The sequence below is a fragment of the Parastagonospora nodorum genome (genome assembly GCF_000146915.1).
Source record: "Parastagonospora nodorum SN15 chromosome Unknown scaffold_45, whole genome shotgun sequence".
NCBI classification, from domain to species: domain Eukaryota; kingdom Fungi; phylum Ascomycota; class Dothideomycetes; order Pleosporales; family Phaeosphaeriaceae; genus Parastagonospora; species Parastagonospora nodorum.
This window is the reverse complement of record NW_001884593.1, coordinates 87,930-112,078: the sequence shown is the minus strand read 5'-3', so window position 1 is coordinate 112,078 and position 24,149 is coordinate 87,930. Positions and strand designations below refer to the sequence as shown.

General features: G+C 52.3%; 10 protein-coding genes across 10 annotated transcripts; 3 read left to right on the top strand and 7 right to left on the bottom strand.

The window, feature by feature from the left end:
- Positions 1–25: 25 nt before the first annotated feature.
- Positions 26–1,225, top strand: SNOG_16313 (hypothetical protein; the record flags this gene model as incomplete). Its single annotated transcript, XM_001806383.1, has 1 exon — positions 26–1,225. One exon carries the CDS (start codon positions 26–28, stop codon positions 1,223–1,225), a length of 1,200 nt encoding a protein of 399 aa, XP_001806435.1.
- Positions 1,226–3,466: 2,241 nt separating this feature from the next.
- Positions 3,467–3,966, top strand: SNOG_16312 (hypothetical protein; the record flags this gene model as incomplete). Its single annotated transcript, XM_001806382.1, has 2 exons — positions 3,467–3,713; positions 3,833–3,966. 2 exons carry the CDS (start codon positions 3,467–3,469, stop codon positions 3,964–3,966), a joined length of 381 nt encoding a protein of 126 aa, XP_001806434.1.
- A 1,532-nt stretch (positions 3,967–5,498) lies between these two features.
- Positions 5,499–5,879, bottom strand: SNOG_16311 (hypothetical protein; the record flags this gene model as incomplete). The annotated part of the gene is made up of 1 exon (XM_001806381.1): positions 5,499–5,879. One exon carries the CDS (start codon positions 5,877–5,879, stop codon positions 5,499–5,501), a length of 381 nt encoding a protein of 126 aa, XP_001806433.1.
- Positions 5,880–7,418: 1,539 nt separating this feature from the next.
- On the bottom strand, positions 7,419–9,113 carry SNOG_16310 (hypothetical protein; the record flags this gene model as incomplete). The annotated part of the gene is made up of 5 exons (XM_001806380.1): positions 7,419–7,631; positions 7,688–8,414; positions 8,483–8,605; positions 8,947–8,969; positions 9,012–9,113. The coding sequence occupies 5 exons, from the start codon at positions 9,111–9,113 to the stop codon at positions 7,419–7,421; spliced, it is 1,188 nt and encodes a 395-aa protein (XP_001806432.1).
- A 772-nt stretch (positions 9,114–9,885) lies between these two features.
- SNOG_16308 (hypothetical protein) lies at positions 9,886–10,431 on the bottom strand (the record flags this gene model as incomplete). Its single annotated transcript, XM_001806379.1, has 2 exons — positions 9,886–10,289; positions 10,347–10,431. 2 exons carry the CDS (start codon positions 10,429–10,431, stop codon positions 9,886–9,888), a joined length of 489 nt encoding a protein of 162 aa, XP_001806431.1.
- Positions 10,432–10,683: 252 nt separating this feature from the next.
- On the bottom strand, positions 10,684–11,085 carry SNOG_16307 (hypothetical protein; the record flags this gene model as incomplete). The annotated part of the gene is made up of 2 exons (XM_001806378.1): positions 10,684–10,899; positions 11,056–11,085. 2 exons carry the CDS (start codon positions 11,083–11,085, stop codon positions 10,684–10,686), a joined length of 246 nt encoding a protein of 81 aa, XP_001806430.1.
- A 343-nt stretch (positions 11,086–11,428) lies between these two features.
- SNOG_16306 (hypothetical protein) lies at positions 11,429–12,461 on the bottom strand (the record flags this gene model as incomplete). Its single annotated transcript, XM_001806377.1, has 2 exons — positions 11,429–12,256; positions 12,312–12,461. The coding sequence occupies 2 exons, from the start codon at positions 12,459–12,461 to the stop codon at positions 11,429–11,431; spliced, it is 978 nt and encodes a 325-aa protein (XP_001806429.1).
- A 3,288-nt stretch (positions 12,462–15,749) lies between these two features.
- On the top strand, positions 15,750–16,826 carry SNOG_16305 (hypothetical protein; the record flags this gene model as incomplete). The annotated part of the gene is made up of 1 exon (XM_001806376.1): positions 15,750–16,826. The coding sequence occupies one exon, from the start codon at positions 15,750–15,752 to the stop codon at positions 16,824–16,826; it is 1,077 nt and encodes a 358-aa protein (XP_001806428.1).
- A 1,785-nt stretch (positions 16,827–18,611) lies between these two features.
- On the bottom strand, positions 18,612–19,476 carry SNOG_16304 (hypothetical protein; the record flags this gene model as incomplete). The annotated part of the gene is made up of 2 exons (XM_001806375.1): positions 18,612–19,271; positions 19,333–19,476. 2 exons carry the CDS (start codon positions 19,474–19,476, stop codon positions 18,612–18,614), a joined length of 804 nt encoding a protein of 267 aa, XP_001806427.1.
- A 2,838-nt stretch (positions 19,477–22,314) lies between these two features.
- SNOG_16303 (hypothetical protein) lies at positions 22,315–23,056 on the bottom strand (the record flags this gene model as incomplete). The annotated part of the gene is made up of 2 exons (XM_001806374.1): positions 22,315–22,415; positions 22,501–23,056. The coding sequence occupies 2 exons, from the start codon at positions 23,054–23,056 to the stop codon at positions 22,315–22,317; spliced, it is 657 nt and encodes a 218-aa protein (XP_001806426.1).
- Positions 23,057–24,149: the final 1,093 nt, after the last annotated feature.

Genomic DNA, 24,149 nt, shown 5'->3' with positions numbered 1-24,149 from the left:
ACATTACTATTACTGCCCCCTCCCCATGCCGAAGCGCAAACGTGCCGCATCTGAGGGCTGCTGTCCGCTATCGTCTCGCGCCTCCCACAGCAAGTCCTCATCGCCCCCCCTGACCACGGCCAACCTCGAGCTCCTGCAGCATTCGCTCAGCGCACCCGTACCCGCACACGCACCCGTCATCCCCCCCGCTATGCCTCCCTCGGCCTCCAACCGCTCATCGTCGCCCAGCCGTAGCGGCACCACATACGACGCCATCCAAAAGCTCGAGGAGTACAACATCTTCATCGACGACGCGCAAGCGCTTCCAGACTGTCTGCAGCGCTTCGTTGACGACGTCATACTGAAGCCTCGCGATCCAGCAACTGCGCCGTCCCCAAACGCAAAGAAAATCGTCAAACGCCAACGGGCCGCCGCCCGCGTCAACGAGGCGGCCGGCAGAGAGCAGCTTGTGCCCTACCTTCTCTTCCAGGGAGAATTCAACGACAGGGAAGGCGTCGAGCTGGTTCCATTCATCAATTGTCTGCCTGAAGAGCGCCTCAACCGCTTCTTCCTTCCTCCTTGCCCGGACGAAAAGAAGAAGAAGACGTGGGGTCCACTCACGCAGCCGAGGCCAGACACCTGCATTGGGTACCTGCAGAGAGGCCATGCGCGCGCAGCAGGTTGTGAAGCACCCTTCACCGACACCGAACAGACCATTTTGAACAACTACGTCATCAACAAATCCATGTACGCGCCCTTCCTCACCGGCCAGTGGAAGTCGCCCCTCGGCACAGAAAACATCCTTGTCGCACGATGCCAGGCCGCCCGAGACGGAGCGACTGTCGTCAGCTACCTCTCCACTTTCTACCGCATCGCATACGGCCGCGAGCCATCGCCTGTTGACGCCTGCCACTTTTCCGTCATTGGCGACGTCATTACTGGCCAGATCTGGATTCACTACCAGCTTGAAGGAGCGTACTACATGCACAAACTGTGCAGCTTTGCCTACGATGACCAAGCCTCCCTCGAGCGAGCGCGAGGATACCTGCACAACATCAAGCATCACGCTCTTGGTACGCGCCTGCAGTCTATCAAGGACGCGTTGCCGGCCTTCGAGGCGGGGAAGAGGGTCAAGCCCTTTCCAGTAGTGGACATGACCGAGAGTGGGGGGCCATTGCCTTCGCTGCCGGACACAGACGCAAGCAATTTCCGAGCACCAATGACTCCGGCGTCCGTCGTCTCGTGAACCTACAAAGAAGCGTCAACGCGTGGACGGGTCGGGTGCTGACTGAAGAGGACGCGCCCTGATTTTCGAAAGGCATGGCACTTCCCTTGGGGAGAGAAGCGTAGCGCTAACACAATGTAGGAACTTGCTAACAACTATCCGCCTCCTACCTCTTCGATGAGATGCGAACCTACACGTTGATCGCTCGCCAAGCGCGCCGCCCCCACGCCGCCCCCCCGTCAGCCACGGCACTATACCTCCATAACTCGATGCTGAGAACGAGAGCATGTTGGGAATGTTCGAGATGGGTACAATTCGGGCACAGTCGATTGTTCGACCATGTCCATGGCCTGCCATAATCACCTTGAGTGATTCGCTGTGGATCCGACCTCGTCATCGAGCTTCGTCTAGCCACCCGTTCAATTTCGCATCTGGGCAGCAAGTTTAGTTCACTTCTACAAGGCGATACTCGAAACTGGGAAGATGGAGATCCGACATGTCGACGAGGACTGGGATACAGGTGGCTCCGAGCGTGAGACTTCGGGCTACCCGAAATTTCAGCCGTTATGCTCAAGCTGGAGTTGGGCATTGACATGCTAGGCGGACATGATCCTTCCTGCGACTCGCAGTGGCCGAGCGTGAGACTTCGGGCTGCCCGAAATTTCAGCTATTGTATTCAAGCTGGAGTTGCATATGATACTTCCTGCAACTCGCAGTGGCCCCGAGCGTGAGACTTCGGGCTGCCCGAAATTTCAGCTAGTATATTCAAGCTGGAATTGTACATGATACTTCCTACGACTTGCAGTGGCTGAGCGGCCGAGCGTGAGACTTCGGGCTGCCCGAAATTTCAGCTAGTATATTCAAGCTGGAACTGTACATGATACTTCCTACGACTTGCAGTGGCTGAGCGGCCGAGCGTGAGACTTCGGGCCGCCCGAAATTTCAGCTAGTATATTCAAGCTAGAGTTGCACATGATACTTCCTATGACTTGCAGTGGCCGAGCGGCCGAGCGTGAGACTTCGGGCTGCCCGAAATTCCAGCCGTTATCTTCCCGCTGGAGTCGAGACGTAGAGCATCGCCCTTGCCACTGCGATCAATCACCCCTACTGAAGCGCGCGAGCTGCACGCCACTCGAAGGCCCAGTAACGAGGGTAGAGATTGCGTTGCGTTGCAGTTGGGGAGACTTGATAGTGTGAACACGGCAAATCTTTCCTCCTAATTGTACTGAGGGAGCAGCAGCTGAGCGACTACAAGCACCACAACGACTTCTACAATCTAAACATTGACTAGATCTCTGGTCCATCAAACCGTAGCGCCTCCTTCCTCTCCAAACATACTCGAGCGTCAGTTCCCAGGCCACTCAACCGCCACAACGCGCCACATCCAATTCCCGGCTCTCTGGCACGAACGCAACATCACCTTTGGGGGTTTAAATTGATCCAGCGAAGGCCCATAGCGGCACTGTTAGATTGTGGTCGACTGAACCCCGAGGCATCGCCCTTATTCACACCACATCCGAATTAGTAAATTCCGGAATAAGAGGAGTCGGGTAAGGTTGTCCTTGGCGTAATGCGGACTTTGCGGAGGCTTGGAAGGGATGGGATGGGTGGTTGGAGAGTAGAGGAGAGCGCATTTTAATGATGAGTAGATAATTAGTAAAGTAATGCAAGCTCGTAGTATTAAACTTGCAAACATCGAGTGCAACTCCCTCGTCTCGTCGGGGTCCGGGCTAGGGGCGACATCGTGTCCTGCTGCAACACCATGAAGACCGGCGAGTAGACGCTGAGGTGCATGGGTACACGTCGACGATAGAGCACTCCGACGTGGTCTCGATGGTGAGGACGTGGTCGGAGTACTGCGAGTATGACATGCTGATAATCCACATCTTCAACTCAGTGTGCGTCTACCACTCGGACACCATGAAGTACTTGCAGCGGGAGCTCCCCAAGTGCGATGAAGAGTGCGACCAGATGGCCTCGTCTTTCACCACGATGATCCTGTTCTCCGGTTTCGCGATGGAGCCGAGGATAGGCCTCGGGGTCGTCGTGGTGATAGTATCGCCGTCCACTGTAGTGATACGAGGAGAGCACGCCATAGTACATGAAGTTGCGATAGGGGTAGGCACCTCAGAGCCACGTTCAGAATTGTTCGAAACAATGTTCATGGGAGTCTGAGTGATTGCGGCTCGCGGTGTTCGTGTACTCCACGAAGCTCGATATCGGGGATAAGCTGGCGACCTGGCAGGGGCTGAAGTTCACGGTATGGGGTATGAGACCGTACGAGTCTACGCCCCAGCTCGAGGACACGACGACCGGCGAGTAATCAGGCCGAACGTAGTCGTCTCCACGAAGAACTTGAACCGCGGGATCGAGGGCCAGGTCAGAGAGATGAACGCCTACACGAAGGTGTTCGGGAGTGTGAGCGCCTTCAAGTACCAGGCGAAGAAGACGGGCAAGAGCATGATCGACTACGAAGAGGAGCTGGACTACGCTCCAAGCTCCCAGAGGCGTATGTGCTCGTGAACGTGAAGACGATCGTGTTCTTTGGACTTTGTTTGCACTCATCCAGTTTGTTTCCAAGGTCAAATGAAGTGCCACCAAGTCTCTTCATCCAAATACCAGGTGTAGGTATGTACATCCCCCCGAATGTGTATAATGATGAGAGTAATAACGCCAGGACTGTCAATTGCAACTACGGGATCGCGAGGATACTCAACTTGAAGCACAAGCCGTCGCTCAAGCAACAATACCCCAATAACTGAGCAAAGAGATGCCTGGATTACAGATACGACACACAGCAAACTACTAAAGACGTTGGTATCATCTGCTACAGTCCGCCCTCCACCAGTACCCATCACCTGCGTGCCAATGGACAGAGACGTAAGCTGCACACCTTCCTACACACACACTACGCTGACAAACTCCCGCATCCAGCGAATCACGGTCATTTCCTCAACCTGCAGGTATCTGCCCGGCATACAAGCTGATCGAGCATCTGGCCTCACAAATCTTTTAGACACTCCCCACACATACAGTCCAATCATCGAGGCGTGAGTAGACACCACATCTGACTGAAAGCGCAGTGGGGTTAGATTGAGCATGCGAGCATGGCGAAAGACAAGGGCAGCGCGAGCTGATATCTATAGCGAACGTTCAGACATGACAAGTCACTACCAAATGCCTTTAGGCACTTGCAGCTTTGACTCAGGTGTAGTGACCAAGGACACGAGGACACGGCGCTACATACTAGCATCAATGGTTTCTACATTGGCCATGCAGAGGCGATTCCGATTTACGCATCGTACCCAGCAGCGTGCTGGAGAGCGGCGAACATACCGTCTTACACAATCTAGATTGTTCACCCCATACCAAAACCATCTTCAATGTCGGCAATGGCGATTGATGAGGCTATGCGGAGAGCGCCCTCTTCGTTGCCTTTCTTTCGTCTTGCATTTCCTTCCAAGATGGAGTGAGACGCTGCCTTGCTTGAACAGCAAAAATCCAGATAACACGTCTACTCTGTCTTCGTTGTTATACTCTAGTGCTATCAATGCGCTTGGATAGAGCCCAGCAGCTTCCTATGCCGCTTAAATAAATTATAACAGAGGTCGTAATTGATAGCAGGAGAATGTACTACATGTCACACTTTGAACAAAAAGACTGTCCCGACTTCGCCGAACTCATCACGATGACTAGTTCACAAATGGTAGTTTAAACAAGATACAAGTCCGTTGCTATTACATTAAGGCGTAGCAGCAGCTGCTTCAGCGCCACTATCTACGTCATTAGAACTTTGTCTGACCAGGGAGTACCTCAATGCGTGCGCCTCGTAAATCCGAGTAGAACAGCCTTTTGAGCATGTGAAGTAAGCCTCCCAAGCGAGCGAATTGAGGTGCTGCAGCTCCTCTTCCTGCCTCATCTCTAAAATCAGTTCCTGTAAGCTAGTTCATCATGATCTCTGTCTTGTTCCAAGTTCAATTTCACGGAATGTGGATCAACGGACCCATTGGTGGGTTTCCTAACCTGGGCTATCTACGAAGATCATGCCGTGCTACCGGGGAGCGGTCTTTCTTGTGCTACGGGGAACAGACCTTCTCGCTCCTAAGTAACCGTCATACGTCGCGCTAACCAGACGCCTCCGCACTGCTTCAAGCTCCATCCTTGCGATACAAAGCGACTTCTATTGATGGCCCTGAGGTTGCGCGCCAACTAAACTTGGTCCGCGAATATACTTGTAAGCATGTGCAAACACTTCCACGTTGTTGATAGATTCCATCTCAGGTGCGGACGGACATCAGGACCTGCGATCCTTGGAGCCTGTACCCGCCGATGAGCACCGGTGAGAACCTGGCCAGACACTCGATATAAATTGCTTGCGTATCGTAGCGTGCATCTCGATCGGTCGTGCCATGTATGTCCGCAGTCCTTGAGCGGGGGCGAAGACAAGCTCGGGGAAACGGAAGAGAAAGCGGTGCCAACTTGACCTTGATGCAGGGGGAGCAAACGGCACATCCGTAGCTTGAGTCTGGTACAGAGGTCGAGGTATGCAGTGCATGTCAAACCTTGGAAGCTGGCGCGGCGACTGGCATACGTCCGCGCCACAAGCCAATGTTGCACTGAGCAACTCCCAAATACAAACTGGGATGCATGCCATCACACTCATATGGAGAGCCATGTTGTGTTACGGGGGGTTGATACTGCGCGCTGGGCCGTGGCTACATTCCGGGATCCTCTTGAACAGCGTGTACGCTGCGAGATACAGCGTTGCCCAAATCGAGTCGAAGATCCGCATATATTTCAAGACACCGCCTCCTATCTTTGTTCCCTCTCCATCCACCAAGGCACAACCTTCCCAATTTCAACAGACCTTTTCCTCGTTACCAAAACACTCCGCTAGCATGTGCTACTACGAACATGTCACACACACCCACTGCGGGCATAAGCAGAAGCGGCTCATCGAGTACTGTCACTTCGCCCGAAATGATGCCAACCACCAGTGTTTTGGCGCATGGCGCTACAAGCGAGAGTGGGACAAGAACGGGTATTGCGAGGATTGCGACAGCAGGCCCATGAGGTACCACATCTTTCCACCGTTTTAGGCAGGACATGTACTAACAGAGCGCTTCAACAGCGATGTCTGCGGAGATTCGCCGCAGTAGCGCCCTATTGGTCGTCATGCATGATGCCTTTTTCTGGTTGATCTTTGCCTTCACATCCTGTTCTCGACGCATGATCAAAGGCCGCAGGCTGGGCAAAGCATGGTGCAAGTAATCGGTTCACGCGGATGGAGGCGGGGAGATTGAGAGGGTCTTTTCTCCGAGTCTGCCGAGAAGACTCTGCCAAATGACGGACCCTCGCAGGAATCAGATAGATGCATGAATCAGATCAAGGTGTTTCAGTCCACCGAACTATACCAAAATTGAGAATGTGATTTCCATGCCCTTGAGACACTTTGCTCTCAGCTCAAGTCTGCTTTTGCAGCAGTTACTGATGCCGACACTATTGCGCGGCAAAAGGTGATGGCGATGTGGGCGTGTCGTGGAAAGGACGCGGTCAGGACGCAGGGCGGGATGCTTGCCCAGGACCTGGTTGCCCTGTTTGTGGTATGCAGGTTGTAGATCATCACCGCCCTGGCTTGTCGTCAAGGTTGCATTCAAGGCTCTTCCCAACCCCATGGCCAACAAGTTTACTACTCTAATCGAGGAGAAAGATGCACTCACGACGCAGAGGCATGGTACAAGATTATTTGGATGGCAGCCATCTCTGCAAAGTATACAGAGCAGAGTCGACGACAGCGTTTAGTGCTGACCAATGCAAGAGAAGGTGCGTGTCATGCAACCTGAACAGGGTTACTCACAACTTCGAGTGCAATAGGCTTAGACAATGGTGAATAGAGACAGATAGACTTGATTGTACGGCGTTGACTATGATTCCTGACACCAGCTTAATTCAAAGGACCTGACGAACACGACGACCCCCCTAGATCAACCATAGTGCCGCATGCACTAAACCAGGTTGTTGTATGGATAGGTTCAGGCAACCGTCCTCCTAGCATCTTCGTCATTCGCGCGATGAACTAGTGTAGGATGCAGAGCCAGTTGATCACTGGGCAGGCTGGTCAGGCACAGTGGGCAGTGATACATCGGCTGAAAGCGGGGAGGGTCGTCCCTGTACTGGACCCACTTGAGTGCGCATGGCATGCACACAGGATGACCTAGAGAAAGTTAGCAGGAGATCCTGGAAGACTGACCTTGGAGGACTTACCGCATGGAAGATCGTGGAGACGGCGAGGATCCTCTGATTCTTCGCACGTGCCCAGCGTGCACTCTAGGCCTCCGTAGACTCTATGCATACCCTGCGGTCCAAGCTCTTCATGCTGAAGGCAGGCTATCTCGCCATGCTGGCGAACGCACTTGCCGCATCGGAACTGTCAAGTTGTAGTAAGTAGGTTGATACTAGAAGGAGCACGAGAATACAACTTACAGCACCGCAGTGATCGTAGACGTATATGTCACTGTCCTCAATCTTACCAGCGCAGTCTTGGCAACGCTGCACGGAATGGTGGAACTGCGTCTCGCGTATGTTTGTCTGCATGATACTGAATTCCTCGTCGGCGGCAGCAAGCTCATCGTGATAGTCACCCAATTCCTGGCGTGCGGCAGCAAGCTCATCTTGATAGTCACTCGATTCCTGGCGTGCGGCAGCAAGCTCATCTTGAGAGTCACCCGATTCCTGGCGTGCGGCAGCAAGTGCATCTTGATAGTCACTCGATTCCTGGCGTGCGGCGGCAAGTGCATCTTGGTAGAGACCCAAGTCCTGGCGTGCGACAGCAAGTTCATCTTGATAGTCACCCGATTCCTGGCGTGCGGCGGCAAGCTCATCTTGATAGTCACCCGATTCCTGGCGTGCCGTGACAAGTGCATCTTGATAGATACCCAATTCCTGGCGTGCCGTGACAAGTTCATCTTGGTAGAGACGTGATTCCTGGCGTGCGGCGGCAAGTTCACCTTGGCATTGTGAAAGAACAGCGGACATCCTCCTTAGCTCATCGCTGTGACGCTTCTCCTGTCGTTTGATGCGACGCGCCAAGTGGCCGTTCCTGTGTCCGGCGAACGTGAGAGCGGGAGTCATGAACGGATTCTGCTGTCTCGCAGGCGCGGGACCTGAGCCGGTTATGATGACTGACTGGTCGTCACTCTCATCTCCGTGTCTGTTGTGGTCCACCTGCACCTCCCAAAGTCAGCTATAGCGCAGTCTGATGTTGACACGGAGACATACCGGACGCTTCCCTTTGGCTTTCGCAGACTGGCTGGTTGACGCTTGTGCTGGGGGATCAGCAGGGCCAGCGCGGTGCATGCGGTCTTCGTTCGGACCGTCATCAGGAAGCCCTGGTCCAGGCACCTGTTTGCTAGATCGCAGCATTCGAGTGGGCGACATGTCCATGACAAGTAGCAACACGCGTGGTGGCGGCAGAAGATGATGTGAGGAGAGTGAAGGATTTGCGATGACAGCAATGGAACCAAGACGCGAGATATAGAACGCAGAGCGAATGTAGGAGAGAAGACGAGGGGCGGGGGAGCAAGAAACAGAAAAGCGAGCTGTCGTTTGCTACCAAGCCGGTGGACATGCGTCTGCCCGTGAGCCTACCCGATCCGGGCCATAACTGCACTCTGCCTACCAACAATGCTCGGCGAGATGGAATACCAGAAAGGCGGTGATTTCGTCCGGTTTGACGCACGTACTTTGCGGTCAGCGGCATTGAATGCTGTAGGGACCGATACCAAACTGGTCATCGCTGGAGACTCACGTCGCGTGAAGACGGTGAGCTGAACGCGACGACCTGTGTCACGTCGGCAAAAACAACAATGCTGGAGGCGAGGTTGTGTAACGTCCACTGACCTTGGTACATGATGACGGTGTATTGCTGCGCCCTTTGCAGGGACGATGCTTTTGAAGTGTACTGCGACAGCATCTAGTTTGAGCACACAGTAGCAGGCTGTATTCATGATCTGACTTACGGCTGGAGCCTTCACAAGCTGGTGAATTGAGGAGCATGGGTGTATGGGCCATGTTGCGTTCTGAAGCCGAGTTTGGTCGGCGCTAGTAGGCACGGTGGAGCTGGCCAGCCAATGCTTGCCCTCGAAGCTCCGCGGGAAGTTGAGAGCCCCACTTGTTGCCCCACCCCCACCTTCACCATGACCACAAGAGTGGACGGTCAGCCTTGTGACGAGGTTGAAACAGCCCGCCGGCGATGGAGTGCAAGGACAACAAGAGGGTACTGCACAAACATGAAGACGCTCATGCGTGTCGAGCACAGGCGGCGCAGTCCTCACACAAATCCTGGGGCGGGAAGGGCAGCAGTGCTTTACGCAAACACGACAATCGAGTGGATCACGGAGAGTCTTGAGTATGAAACCTTTGTTGCTATTGCCAGCCGTCGCGCTACTCCACTCCACCCCTGCGCCCCCAACGCCACCCGGAACAAACACCACGATCAAGGAGGTACAACAGACCGCGATGCTGCCAATGCCGCCGTGGCAGCCCTGCTTGCATTCTCCCGTCAGCCGACCGACCGCGACCTTGCTGCGGCTCACAACTCCATCACCGGGCGCAGGGACTATCCTGAAGCTTCTGAGCGTCAATGGATGTCTGAAAGAAGGAGGGTTTACGTACACGGCAGCCTATCCGCTGCTTGCTGTGCTCTCGGGACAGGCGCTTCGCATTCGGATGATCGCGTAGCTGTGCGCATCATCTAGGGGAGCAAACACGTCGCTGCAGGTGGCAGTGCCCGTCGAGCCGGGCTGGGCGACCTCCTGCGTGATTCGATTGAAAAGGTAATCAGCCTCGCGTGAGGAGATGGTGCGGTTGAAGAACTGAACCGAGTGCATAGGGACTCCAAGCACACCGCCGTTGGTTGCATAGTTGTACTGCAGCAGGAAGAGTATGAACGTGGGTCGCTGGTTGATCCAGGCGGAGACGCCCCGCGGGTAGAGCACGTGGTAGACATTGAGGAGATTGTCGAAACGTGCAGCCGTCAGAATCCATGGCTTGACGGGTGGCTGTCCAGCGGCAACAGCAGGCTCGTCTTTACAATGTAGAGTCAGTATAGCTGTGTAGATACTTATTACTTTCTGCCACTCACTGACGAGGCGGTAGGTTGTGATATCGGCGCACAACATGTCCCATGCTGCCAGCGCCTCCTCAAGATTCATGTTGGACTCGGCCATTTTGTAGGAGGTTTCGTGAAAGTAGCGTGCGGATGTTGAAGGAAGAGTGTTGTGTGTATAAAGGGGCTGGTTTTAGCTGATGCCCCGGCGTCGGTGCATTGCCCAAAACTAGCTCGTTCGTAATGAATGATAGTGTCGTGTGTGGCAAAAGGCTGTGGAGGGTCTCACCAACCTTCAGACCCGCAGACGGGCTACATATTCGTGGACCAAGCTTCAGACCCGCAGACAGGTTACATATTCGTGGACCAACCTTCAGACCCGCAGACGGGTTACATATTCGTGAACCACAAGCAGTTTCACAAACCTTGGTGCACGCGGTGGTAACCCGATGGACACACCAACCATCCGCTTGGATGAGAGGTTAGGAAAGAAGCCAGATGTGGCCAGGCTCGAGCGCTCCTTTGCAGCCATGGCAAGTGTAAACCGCTCGTTGGTGTCGGGATTGTGGATTGCGGCAGTGAGCGCCGTCTGTATCGGCGTAGTCGTGCACGACGGGCAGCGTCAAAGTCATCATCTGCTGGCAGGGCGCGTCGTCGTGTTGAGCGTGCAGTAGGTCAAGTAGGCTAGCCAGACTGCAGTGATGCGGCGTGTCTACCAGTCATCAGCCTCGAGGTGTCCATCAACGGTTGTGGTGGTGAGCGTCGTGCAAGCCATGGTGACGGACAGCACTGGGCGCTGGTGAGTGTCGTCTCACCATCGTCGAGTCGAATGCGAAATGATTTGGGCTTGATGGTTGGCCTTGCAGAACTTCATCACTGGATCGACGCGGAATATAGAAAGCAATTTTTATTCGGCTACTAATATACTAGAGTCAAAAGGAGAACGTGAGTCGTTCAGTAGTACATACGAAATAAGAACGCAAGTCAACAATTACTTCCTCCCTCCATCCTTCTTCCTCGCAATTTCCATTGAACAGACTCAGCAAACGCGTTCCAAGCATAAAACTTCTCTTCTTCCTCAACAATGTACCTCCTCCATGCCTCGTCATATCTCTATCTCACGCGACCTGAGAGCTTCCATCCCCAGAGCGCTCAAGATCTCGTAGACGTCTGCGAACCATTCGAATGTCCGTATGGGAACCGGAACGCACGTCTTCCATGCAGAGAGTGTGCAAGACATTGTAGACGTCTTCGAACCATTTGCGCCTCCGGATAGAAACCAGAAAGCTTCCAAAGGTTGCCCGAGTAGCAGACTCAGTACCAGGTAGGAGCTTTGGACTTTCGGTATCTCTGATGTGAATCCGGTGCAATGACGCTATTTGGGCAAAATCAAGTGGCAGTTCCCGACCCGCATGAAAGTAACAATGAGGATAGGTGTCCTCAGGATTCTTGGATTTCGAGAAGATGATGAAAACGTCGAGAAAGGTAGTATCGTGCATAGCGTTGAAGCAGGCTATAGTGCTAACCACTCGCGGGAAGAGGGAATACACCTCGCGGCAATTTATGGTCATCCTGACGTGAGTGAAACAGCTGATCATATCTCCCTTGAAAATCTTTCGTAGATCACCATCTGGGCAGGAGTAGTATCCGGTCGCGCATACCACAGTCCTGTTCTTGCGAAGCCAGTGTTGAGTTCTGTGGCGGAGTGACTTGCATGACGTAAGCAAGCCGTGGTCCCAGGTTGAAGGCAGGTCCGGGTCATATTTGCTAGGGAAGACGTGGGCCGACACGTCGATAGTTTCTTCTGGCCATACGTGTTCTAAGCACATGTACAGCAGCTCATTTGGGAGCGTCACGAGTGCCGAGGGCGCCGGGGGCTTCTCTTCAGTTGCTCGATGCTGAGTTGGCTCATCGCGGGATGGGAATCGTAGTCTTTGGCTTTGAATCTGTTTGCACGGTCAAGGCGGTGAGACGAGCCTTGCAATGGTAGAGAATACATACGCTTGTGCTCCTGTTGCGACCCCACTTCGAGACCCTGCTAGCAAAGGCAGGCGTCTGTAGTGCTGGGCTTCGTGCAAGACGAGCAGACCTCCGTGGCACTGCTTCTACGTCGACAGCGGCCCTCGGTGGACCTGTGCGTTTGCCTGCCATGCGAGCACTAGCTAAGCCTAGTCAGTATCAAAATGCAGCGAAGGTTGACGAGCATACAAGAGTGTGTCGCAGTGGTGTAGGCCAGAGCAAGAAGGGAATGCAGATGGTGACGAAGCAAACGATTGAGATCGGAGTGGGAAGTGCGAGGTAAAAGCCTAGGCGACGCGCTACACCAAAAACAGACCTTTGTGTAATCTAGTCTATCCAGCGACTTTAGCCCTCACTGTTTTACGCATCTCTGCTGGCATACAACAACTCCTAACGTCAGCCGAGTGCGGAGACAAAAGTTTTTTAAAGCTTCGGCATTATTCACCCTTCATGGCTTCATTGTACGCCTTTGTGTGATTCCCCATCGTCGTTGGCCATCCCATCACTTACAGCCAAGCGACATATAATCAAGCCCTTGTCTTCTCAAATGGATGTCCCGACTGCAGATAGTTTAAGCCTGCAACCAGCTACGCAACTGACTAACATTCGTAGACTCCCAGTCAAGCTACAAGAACACTGTTTCAAATACATATGGCCTTGCCAAACGGTTTGTGTTCCTCCTCTCTGGTTGAACGACCGCGATAGGAAAGCCATAACTGAAGACTGTGATTATTCGTTGTTCGCAACGTGTAAACAACTACAGTATGTCGCTACTGGGTGGCTCTTCGAATGCATAATTAAGAACGGCAAGATTGTCACATGATATCTCAGCGAACATGGTAGGTGGCCGAGGACCCGGACCGGTTTCTATACATCGTTTCCGTGTGCTCAGATCACGCTCCGCCTTGATTTCAATGGCCCAAATCAACTGGGATACCTATCTTAAGCCTCTCTACAATGCTCTCGAGCAGCTGGTAGTCTTGCTACGACATTCAACGGCAAGAAAACATGACTCGAACTCTTTCTTGAAGACAGCTTGTTCGAAGAGACTTGCAAAGGCAACGACGTGGGCAATAGGAGGCACTGTGCTGCAGACTTTCTGCGCCTTGGGTTTGGAATAACAGAGCTCGTTTTAGCGACGCAAACATGTGAAACATCACTGTCAAGAGGCTGACAAGCAGACGCGCTATCCAAGGCAGGTGTGCCAAGTGCTTTAGTTCCCCAATATGGTGAGGTTTTACGGATACGAGCGCAGCTGACTGAATGCGCTTCTTCCAGCCAGTGCTAATAGTTCCGAATAGCAGCCTGAGGTTACGTCCGAGGTCACTGAGCTGCAGCTCCAGGAGAATGTTCCTACATTTGTGTTTGTTGAAAGCACATGTACTGCACGTGTGCAGGCTTTGTACATTGTCTTTGGAAACTTCCTAGTTTTACCTGGCTTTTGGATTTCTCCTGCCGGAGTCTATACCTGTGACTGGATTTACCCGCGTTCTTGTCACGCACGCGCTCTCATCCTGAGCGGCGGTCGAGTAAATCATCGGCCGTTGCAGAGATTCGAACGGGTAGATGGCCTCGATAGTTCATGCGTCCCAAGATCAAAGAGCCTTTGACGTCGCCTTCCTTCACCATTAATGTGGCATCTGCATCCCCCATCAATCCCTGCCGTCACCATCATGCCTCTAAATCCTAACCACTCAACCTGACACCAGCTGTATAAAACTCTCCGCTCACATTCTCCCCATCATCTTCAGATGCGACATCCTCACTGGCTCCGCTACCGACGCCACGCCGCGCAATCCAAGTCAAGGAACACAGCCATCAAGGGCGACGGAATTGGAGCCAGTATCTACAGGTGCATGAGTGCATGCCAAGGTTGTGAGCCAAAAACTAAATGAAGGCGCTTCCAATGTACTGTGCAGAGACCTAAAGACGACCAGGCTGCTTCTGGCAAGGCTTCGATGTCGGGGAGACGTCGTGAAGAAGCTAGCCGGGGTGTCTAATCGGTAAGCGCTGGATACGCATCGCGCGCAAAGAAGCATGGCCTTATCAAGTCCCAGAAGCAACTGCGCGATATGACCTCGGTTGTCAGTCTATCAACAGACAGAGAAAGGACAGAAAAGACAGAGTTCCGTCCTTCTCTCGGAAATCCGGAAGCGCACAGGACCCTCGTCACATGAAGCGAGGCGGTTCACATTGATTGCAGGGCATGCGGCGCCAGATCAAGCGCCAGAACGAGGAAAGGCGTGCCAAGGACTTCAAGCACTCCAGTTCGTTCCTAAGGTCTGTCGCAAAGCCCCAGCCGCCGACAAAGTGGGCACACAACCTGCTCGTCCGGTCACGGCCCGAACGGAATGGGACTGCACATTCAGGGCGGGATGTAGCGCGACCAGAACTAAGCACTCAATCTATTTTGGAATTTTAGGGAAGACTGGAAGCTGCACTCTGTTCTCGTGAGCGGTTCAATGTATCCATGAAAGAGTGTGATCACTGCGCCTGGCGGTCCACTTTTACATGACTTCGTCTGTGCGCGTGCACTTCTTCAAGGGTCTTCTTGAAAAACATTTACACGAATACATCCGTACTAGCTTGTACGACAGGAAAGGCTCCCCACAGATCAAAGCTTTTGTGTAGCGCGGGGGCGCATGTACGGCATCCTGTTCAGAGACTGCTGGACGATGCTCGGACAGGAACCCTTGCTCTAGCTTGTATGACAAAAGACGCCCCCAAGCCTGCGCCCAGGCGCAGGAGCCTTTGTGAAACTCTGAAGCTTTTGCCGCACTGCACATGCCGTTTCAACAGCCTGGTGTCATCAGTCTGCAAGAATGAAGGCTACAGCCATGCCTGCCCGGGTCGTTGCCCGCATCTGATGGTAGGTTCGCCTCATGTCCACCGGGAGGCTGTGCAACAGGAAGTACGCATTCGGCAAGAAATCGACAAGTCTCGATAGCTGCAACGTCCGTGCGATGGAGTAGGAAGTACTCCGGGATCTCCAGCAGCACAGCGTACAACGAGCAGTGTTCTAGATAAGCAGGGATAAAGGAGGATGGTAGTACACCAGCCCCTGCGCAGCATCCGACTCCCCAGCGAAGGCTCGTGCTAGTCGGAAGATCCCAAGCTACCGTATATTACAAAGGAAGATGGCAGCTGTTTGAAGATTCCCATCTCCACGGCTCTACTTCAGCTTCCTACCGAAAATGTTGTGTCGCGAAGGGAAGATAGCCGAATCGTAAGCCTTCCTTCCACATCTATGACGACACGGTACTTACTTACTTTGGCAGGTTCTCACGTTTCGCCATCGAACATGGCCTTTCTGTGTACCGTGGATGTCCCGGACCATTTGCCGCTTTTAGGTTTGAGGAGCATAACGTGGAAAGTACGGGTCCCCCAGTTACTATAACGACGGCCTATTTTCTGCGCGAAATGACTTCCGTCTATCTTGATGCGCCAGAGGACCGCCCGGTCAAGGTCATCCTGCTTCCGAATGGGCACCTCGGGCGCAAAGGCGTTTCCACTGCACGAATGGTACGCAGGATTGGCCATTTCCGTGTGTTTGGCGATATCAGACATGGTGGTCGACTGCATGCATCCGAGCCATTTGTGCTGAGAATGGGAGAAAGTTGTATTCTTGTCCCTTTCTCAGCACCCACGGATGGCTTGAAAGCAGGCTGGGAAGCTCTGTCCGCGGATTTGAAACTCAGTGTACTGGAATTCGCCGTCACTACACGTGAACAGTCTTCTATGGGTGTCAAGTTGGGCCTCAGCGCTTCACAGCCAGTCGATTTTTACAACCTGAAATTGGCCTTCCAAGACCATGTCCTTCCTCTACTAGCGCTTGGACATTGGGTATGCGGCTCCCTTGACGGTACATGCGGCCACCGGGAAGGCACTCCTTGCCGCAACAAACAGAAAGACCCATACCAAATCGCCAAAGGTTTCTGGAAGGCGAATATGTTCCGTCTGCAGCATTCGTTCCTTGAAGGCCACGATATGCCTATTCCTCTCCAACACCGCCAGACGAGATTCCGCCTCGAGTTTTCCACCCTCTTCCTCACCCTCTACAAGGTTCATAAAGTGGCCGAGTTCATGACTGGATGCGACAATGCAAAGGTGACGATCAAGGTCTCCTGGTTCATGCAGGGCGCGTGGCCACATCCCGTCAGACTCGCTTCTGATAAAGAATGGACGGACGATCGACAGCGGGCCGAGGGTCGGAAATTGCTGGAACTTGCCGAGGAGATGCTATCTAATCACATGCATGCTCGCAAGAAGGCTGCCAGCATCGCTACCGTATTTCCTTGCCGTGTGGAGTGCGTCTTCACTAGACCTTTGATAGCCTATCACGTTCAGGACAAGAACAAGCGTGCTACAGAGGAAATCGAGGAGCATAGTTCCATCATCAAGGAGACGGAGTGGATCGAGTCAATTGAGAGTCGCATTCGTAGCCTTTTCATATCTCGTGGAGCAGGGCCGGCAGCTTGTCAGAGCATCACGTCCTGATCCGCTGCGGTTGTCGAAGCTGGCTTTGGTTGGGAGGAGTGGAGGGAAGGAGTCTTGCGCGCGCGCATGCGTCGAGTCGGGCCATGTTGCATGCCTGGTGTAGTCTTTACGTCCCACGTAAGAATTGCCACTTGTCTTTTCTCTTTGATGATCTTTGCCGGTTAATCTCCTCTCCGCTGCTTTACACAGTCACTACCTAGCCAATCTATATACTTTCAAAGACGACTGAGCATGCGCTGACCCTCGGAAAAACGTGACACTATCCTCATGCTCAGTCTCCAAGGCGCCCGTACTGCCCAAGTTGCCACGGCTCAAAGCGCTACCCCGCTAACCACACCAACGGGGGTCATGTGGTTATGGTGTAGCTCAGTGTTGACGCCTTTTTGTACGAGTTCGCTCGAGATGCTACCGCTCAGTATCACGTTGGCGGCCCGATCACATCCTGAATATTCTCGTTGACAATGAATCAGCCCTTTTCCATCCACGGCATCTAGTTCATTATGGTTCCCACTAGATTATCAGTTTTGCAAAGTGCAAAACTTCCGAAGGCGCCACGATATCTTGACGAAATTCGTTGCACGTGTTCCCACGCATTCAACCAGTCGGGGCCGAGCGAAAGGGGGCATCGGTCACGTCCTAGATAAATATTGCAGAATTAGTCTCGAATCGTTACCGCATGGATGTGTGTGGAACATGTCCTCGTGGGGTAATAAGAGGATGAGAGCGGTGCAAAGGAACCTCTGTCGGGGCGTGGACTTGCATGATCAGATAGTCGCGAGGGCAACTATGTGCACATCTACTTAGTTGGCAGTGGCAAAAAGGAGGAGCTAAAATTATAAAAGGAGATGAGTGCCTTGTTAGTCGGTTATACGCTGCAGCGTAAAGCCATCTACAACCCTTTTGCCCAACCTATCAAAAGCAGTTCCAAGGTCGTGAACAATTAAAACATGTCGCGTACTGTCAGAATAAACAATCGAACTAACGGATATTCGACCCAATCATCGCCAAGATTTTGCACTGGTGCCGGGTGACTAGATCGTATGAGGCATGGATTGTTCGGTTAAGGCTTCGCGGGGCAGAAAGTTACACACTTCGTGCCATTCTGCTTTAGCGTGTAGATCCGCAATTGCGACAAAGATCCAGTGATGTAATAGAGATCTAATACTCATGATAATCTTAGTCAAACCTACCCAACGCTGCTCACTGCGCATTGCTTTGTTCGCCGGCGGCGGCGATATTACGCATTTCAGCCGATTGATAGCACCTGGATCGCGGACAAGGGGTCTTTCGCTCCAGGCCTTAAAGCATGCAAATTGCGACAAGCGCCAGCAGAGATGGCCCGGAAAGCGATCGGCGTGCGAGGAAAGTAGGTCTCTTCAAGCGCAATTATGAAGACTGGAGTTGGCGCCAGACATGTCAATCATTAAGCCGAGTAAGACGATTCGCTATTTTTTCCTATGTAGGCGTGCACGTTCTATAACATGCTTCGTGCAGACGTGCAAATCCTCAGCATAGCAGGTTCGCGAATCAAGCCGCCAATTGGCCGATCGGCTTGATTGTTGACAAGTCTGGTTAGCGTTGCAGAAATGGGCTGTTCATGTGTAAAGGAAGCGTATGACACGATAATAGATCAACGTGCAAGCACGTAAGTAGCTGCTTCCTTCATACACAGGCTGCAAAGAGTCGCGTCGATGTCTTAGTAGAGACGTATGCAAGGGATAATCGTGCAGATGTTTACACAAGATTGACAAGGACATGTATTGAGAGCAACACTAGATATCATGTTCATGATGTAGAACACAGTCGCACTTCGCACTCATCATCGCTTTTCATCTGCGAGACCGGGACTGCTTTTATCCTCTGCTCTTTCCCTTCTTCGTTGCGAACGTGCACGATAGTCATGGGCGTGCGCGGCCCAGGTGTTGATACAGTATCAATGAATGGTGTCTGAAGCAGTATCTCCGGGTTGACAGCACTGAGGTATTGTTGTTGGGCCAACGAATCGTCGAGACTTGTTTGCCATAAACGACCAACAGGCCCTTGTAGGGATCTGATTCCGTTGCTCATGTAGTGGATCGACAATTCTCTAGCATCCAAGGCTCGCAGCCATGTCTCCTGGGCTAAGACTGAGAATTTGATCTGGACCTCGGCTATGGAGTGATGAGGCATTGAGTCCGAGAAGTAAGCGCGGGAGATGTTGGAGTCCTCAAACAAGGAGACAGATCGGTGGAGTGATTGACGTGGGTGCCACACTATTGTGATTTGGACGTGAGGAATACTGTGTTGGTTTGCAGAATCGGGTTCTTGGACGAAGGCGAAGATGAAATGATCATGATCCAGCACCAGACTTGGGTCGATTTGGTACGCAGGGTCCCCACAGCTTATGAAGATTCGTGTTGCATTGGTGTCTGACATGCCACACCTCAATAGTATGACTTTCTCTTCCTTGGTGCACACGATTAGTGTTAGTAGCAGCACGCCGAGGAAGGTGAGTAATTGCACGTACAGCTAGCTGTGCCGGTAAAGCATCCCCAAATGCAAATTTGTCAACGAAACCCGATTCCTCCTCCATCCAATCGCGCCAAGCTTCCTCGTCCCAGTCCGCAGACTCTGTAGAGTCCTGCAAAGCATTTGAGAGTACCACAGACATGTTGGAAAAGGCCGGCGTTCCTGATGATGTCGTAAAGAGCAATAGACAGAAATAGTTTATGAAGAGAATAATCACTAAAGGCCGAGACATGTAATTGAGAGACTTGACTTAAGAATTTCAGATACATGAGAACCCTGCCAGGGTGTGTGAATGCGTAATCTGCCTCGCATTCAATGTTGAAATTCACTGCCCGCGGGCGCCTGTGTGACTCTGCAATGGGCGTATGAATGCCAGAGTTCCTCAACAGCAACTTTTACGCTGCGCGACGTTCTGCAAAAGCTTTGAGTTCTGTCTGTGCAAATTCTACAAGTCATCTCTGCGATGATCGGTTAATCGGCGGGGAAGACTAAGCCCTGAGATCGATGCAAGGTCGCAATCAGGAAGCTGACAGAGCCGGCAAGTCAGACCGGCCAATGAGGGTATGAGAATGCTCCGAAGCGCCCCCACATGGAGGCGTGCGCGGGTCAAGTCCCGAGCACTCGCACAGCCTCAAGTGGGTGGTCGTGGGTGCATCTCCTCATTCTCCTTCATCTCCTCACCTCTACACCTCTACACCATACCATGTCGCCATGCTGTAATGCTTCACAGATCTAGAGCGCATTACGAGATACTATCTCTTCCTCTATGCTCACTCTTTGATCAGGTTAACGACAAATATTGCTCGTTGCCCACACACACGCCAAGGTTAACCCTGTGTACGACATGCGCTTGTACGGCTTCGTGCTACACCCCACGCACAATCGCATGCGAGTGGTTCCGATTTGGTCAGAGCTCCACACGCAGGGGTCTCACCGTCTATAGCTAAATCCTGGTGACTTTACACCGGCTCCCTGTAGCATCCCCAGGCCCTCGCACTTTATTCCTAAAACGACCTCGTTGACGAGAGCGCCGATGGCGGGAATACATATCATGGATACAGCCTTGTCGTGGTGAAACGGTCACACATTGCGTGGCCATCAGAGCTTCTAGCCAGCGACCCCCACGTACTACGCTAGTCGACGTGGAACGCAGCACGCCACATGTTCCACCACCTAATGATGGAATACCACCGTTATGGTGTATCATACCCCATCTCGTGCACTGGCCAAAGCATCACCTGCTCGATATGCACACTTCTTGTCTTCCTGATCCTCGTTTCACATACCCTGCATATTCTTCAGTCCTCATCTGATCATCTAACTGCGAGAGATTATCAAAAAATCGAACATCGGTCACCTTGGATGATCGCTGTCACGAGTGGCATTCACTAGAGCATGCAGCATGGCACATGGGACACGGCGCATGATAGTCAACACACGGTCCCGATTCGAACATTTGCGTCTCGCAGTATGCACGTATATTGCATTCGATAGAGAAGCGGAGACTGTGCAACAGCTTCAATGCGTAGGCAAGGTTCTGGTCGCCGACCGTTGTTCATCTTGCACTGGTTCTGGTCTGTACCCCTGGAAACCGATATGCGGACTCTGGATTGAGATTGGTACACGTACACTGGTACAGCATCGACGGTAATCCTAGGTGCATCTCCTGAATGCGACTCAAGTCTCGTCCATCAAAGTTGGACCAGCATAAGTGTGTATGATGCAGGAATGGTACGATAGCTCGTGTGCGCTCGGCTCAGATGATCAACCACAAAAGTGGATACACTGACGTTGATTGCTTGGAGTCGAGAGTCAGGTAGGTAGCTTGTCCCCTCACAGTAGACGATTTGCAGGAGAAAGGACATTTGTGACTCGCTGACTAAGCTCGCCGACGACGTCCTGTGCTCAAGGCGCAGATTTTCCCGAATCTAGAGTGGCTTGCTTGATTGAGACGTGAAACGCTGGCGGATAACTACACGTACAGCTCGTCTAATAGAATAACAGCTGATGGCATATTTTGACGATCTCCTGACTGCTTGCTATTGCTCTTCTGATACTTGATGCACCTGCCTCATTGCAGTGATGGACTTCAGCATACGATGACAGGACGAACAGCACCCGCAATACACAGAGATGTGCACGTACCACTCATCCGTCTCCTTCATCACATTGAGACAATACCGCAAGCCTGCACTAGAGTTATGGAAATTGTCAGCTTTAGCTCCGCCACAGAGCCCTACCTCAATTCTTGTTTGCCAGAAATTAGTATAGGCTGGGGACCCGTGCAGTCACGACGAGACACACAAAATCAACGCATGATTAGTAAGATGTGTTGAAATTAATCAGGTGACGAGTCATAGAGAATTGATGGGGTTCTCAGCTTGCTACACGTAGCGATAGCTGAAGCCAAGCGAGAAGTTATAATGTCCACATGCTCCGAGACTGCCTCACGAGCACGGTAGTTGTGATGGCAGCAGATTGCGAATTTCGTAGAAGCTATCCTCGCGAATCGATATTAAAGACATCATCAAAAGACTACAAGCGCACCGTGCTAATGAAGAGCCCAAGGCGTCGCGAGAAGCAGTCAGACCGTCGCGCATGTTGCAAATAGTAGACGAAGAATCAAGATACCGTATATATTCAAGATCCTGTAAGATAACCTAGTGTCCTAAGCCTAAAATATTTTATCTGTCCATGACTGCAGTGAGCCCATGGCGTCGTGAGAAAGCAGTCAGGCCGTCGCGCATGTTACAAATAGTAGGGTCAGAATCATGATACCAAATGTTCAAAACCCAATAAGAAACCCAATAAGAAACCCAATAAGAAACCCAATAAGAAACCCAATAAGAAGCCCAATAAGAACCCAATAAGAAACCCAATAAGAAACCCAATAAGAAGCCCAATAAGAACCCAATAAGAAAACCCAGTGTCCCAATCCCAAAAGATGTCATCTGTCCGTGACTGCAGTAAGCCCCGTCTTCTAGTCTGAGTCATCCGAGTCACTGTTGTAATCGACAAACCAAATCAACCTACGCGCCTCTTCCTCTGCATCATCCTCGTTCATGTCAGGATCATGCATCGCTGCGCTGTATAGAGCGGAAAAGATGAATGATTCTAGTAGAGTTAGTCTTGTTGCCTCTGGGCTTACACGTGTTCCTGCACTTACCGGAATCCATCTCGCGAATACTGAAAGTGAAGTCGACATGCGCAGTTTGAGCAGCAAGTTCGATCATGTGAAGAGTGCAGAAGAAGACGTCGCGGGCGTGGGACCAAAACTCAACGTCCATGTGGAATGTCTTTAATGATGGGATCGAGAGTACGGATATAAGTGAGTCGGTGTAGTCTTCGTCCAATAGGCCGGACACATTGCTGGGATCAGAGTGCCTATCATCCCAGAAGCAGGTAAAGTGCAACGTGAGTCTCTTGAGACTCTCTGGTAACAACATTCGCAAGGGAACGAGCGTCTTTGGGTGGTGCGGACTGTAGTCGATAGCTTCTAGCGCGCTGTAATTGATGTGCAATACTTCGAGGCGTCGCATTCCGACAAGAGTGATCCTTTGATGCCGTGGAACATCATCAAGGTTGTCTATTCCGACCACCTCAAGGTGTTTCAGCGTGGGGGTGTGGTTGAGGATGGCATGCTTCAGTGGCTGGGTCCAGATGTCGCCGGCCCAAAAAATTTCTTTCCCGCCACAGACGAGCGTCTCGAGTGCCGTGGTCATATTGGCCAGCGCTGCTATGCGCGCACTATGTGGCCTGGATGCTGCTGTACGCGCATTGATTGGCTTGTTCGCACATATCGTGATATGCTTCACGCTGCATGCTTTCTGTTGGTGGTCCAAGACTTCGCCCGACGATAGAATGTCGCAATCATACATTGGAAAATGGATGTTGCGAAGACCTGGCAGTGTCATAAGGAAGGCGGCAGTTTTGTTTGACCAGGGGAAGATTTCAGAGCCGCCCAAAACCCTGGATAGTCGGTTCGACAGCGGAACGTCAATTCGTTTGTAATCGTTGAAGAATCGCGGTGAGCAGACCAATGCCTGTAGCTGTCCAGCCAAGTGATTATGTTTCCGGACGGTGGAGACATAAGCGCAAAGGTCTCGATAGCTCCTCAAGACCGGAAGCTTGTACAAAAGGTCCGTGGCTACTGCGCCGAGCAGCTTGCACGTCCGTGCAACTAGAGCGAGGTGGTGATTCCCAGTAAGGATGTCGTCCGGAACGATCGCGTGCCGCATTATCTCTGTAAGGAGCTCATTGGGAAGGTCAACAAGTCCCCGCGAGTTGTGCACACCCTGGGTTGGAGGGACTCTGGAATGAATGGCTGGTCGATGACCTTTTTGGTGGCCGGATGGCATGTTTGGTATGCAGGTATGTCTGATCTGACGGGTGTTTGGTACAATAAGACGTCAAACTCGCTGCTATCAGCGGAGTGAACAGATACGAAGTGATCTTGGACGAGGGTGGAAGAGGAAGGATTGTAGGAAGAGGGTAAGAGGAAGGATTGTAGGAAGAGGGGAAGAGAGGAAGAGGGAAGAGGAAAGAGGTTATCTAAAAATCCTGTTGAAGTTTCTGTTCCTCGTGTAACGGAATTGTGAGCCTGTAAAGCATTACGATACCGGTGGTGCAGGCGATGGGAGGGATTCCTGCTCCTGATTTCGTCGCTGATGCGGTGCGTCCCATTCGCCTTGCATCATACTGGCTCTACTCCTGCAGCATCGTTGGGCGATTCTGCCACCGTGCACTTGCCTGCCTGGGGATCCTCGTTACACGACTTTCGAGACTGCTGTGGAAGAGCACACCAAGACAATGTAA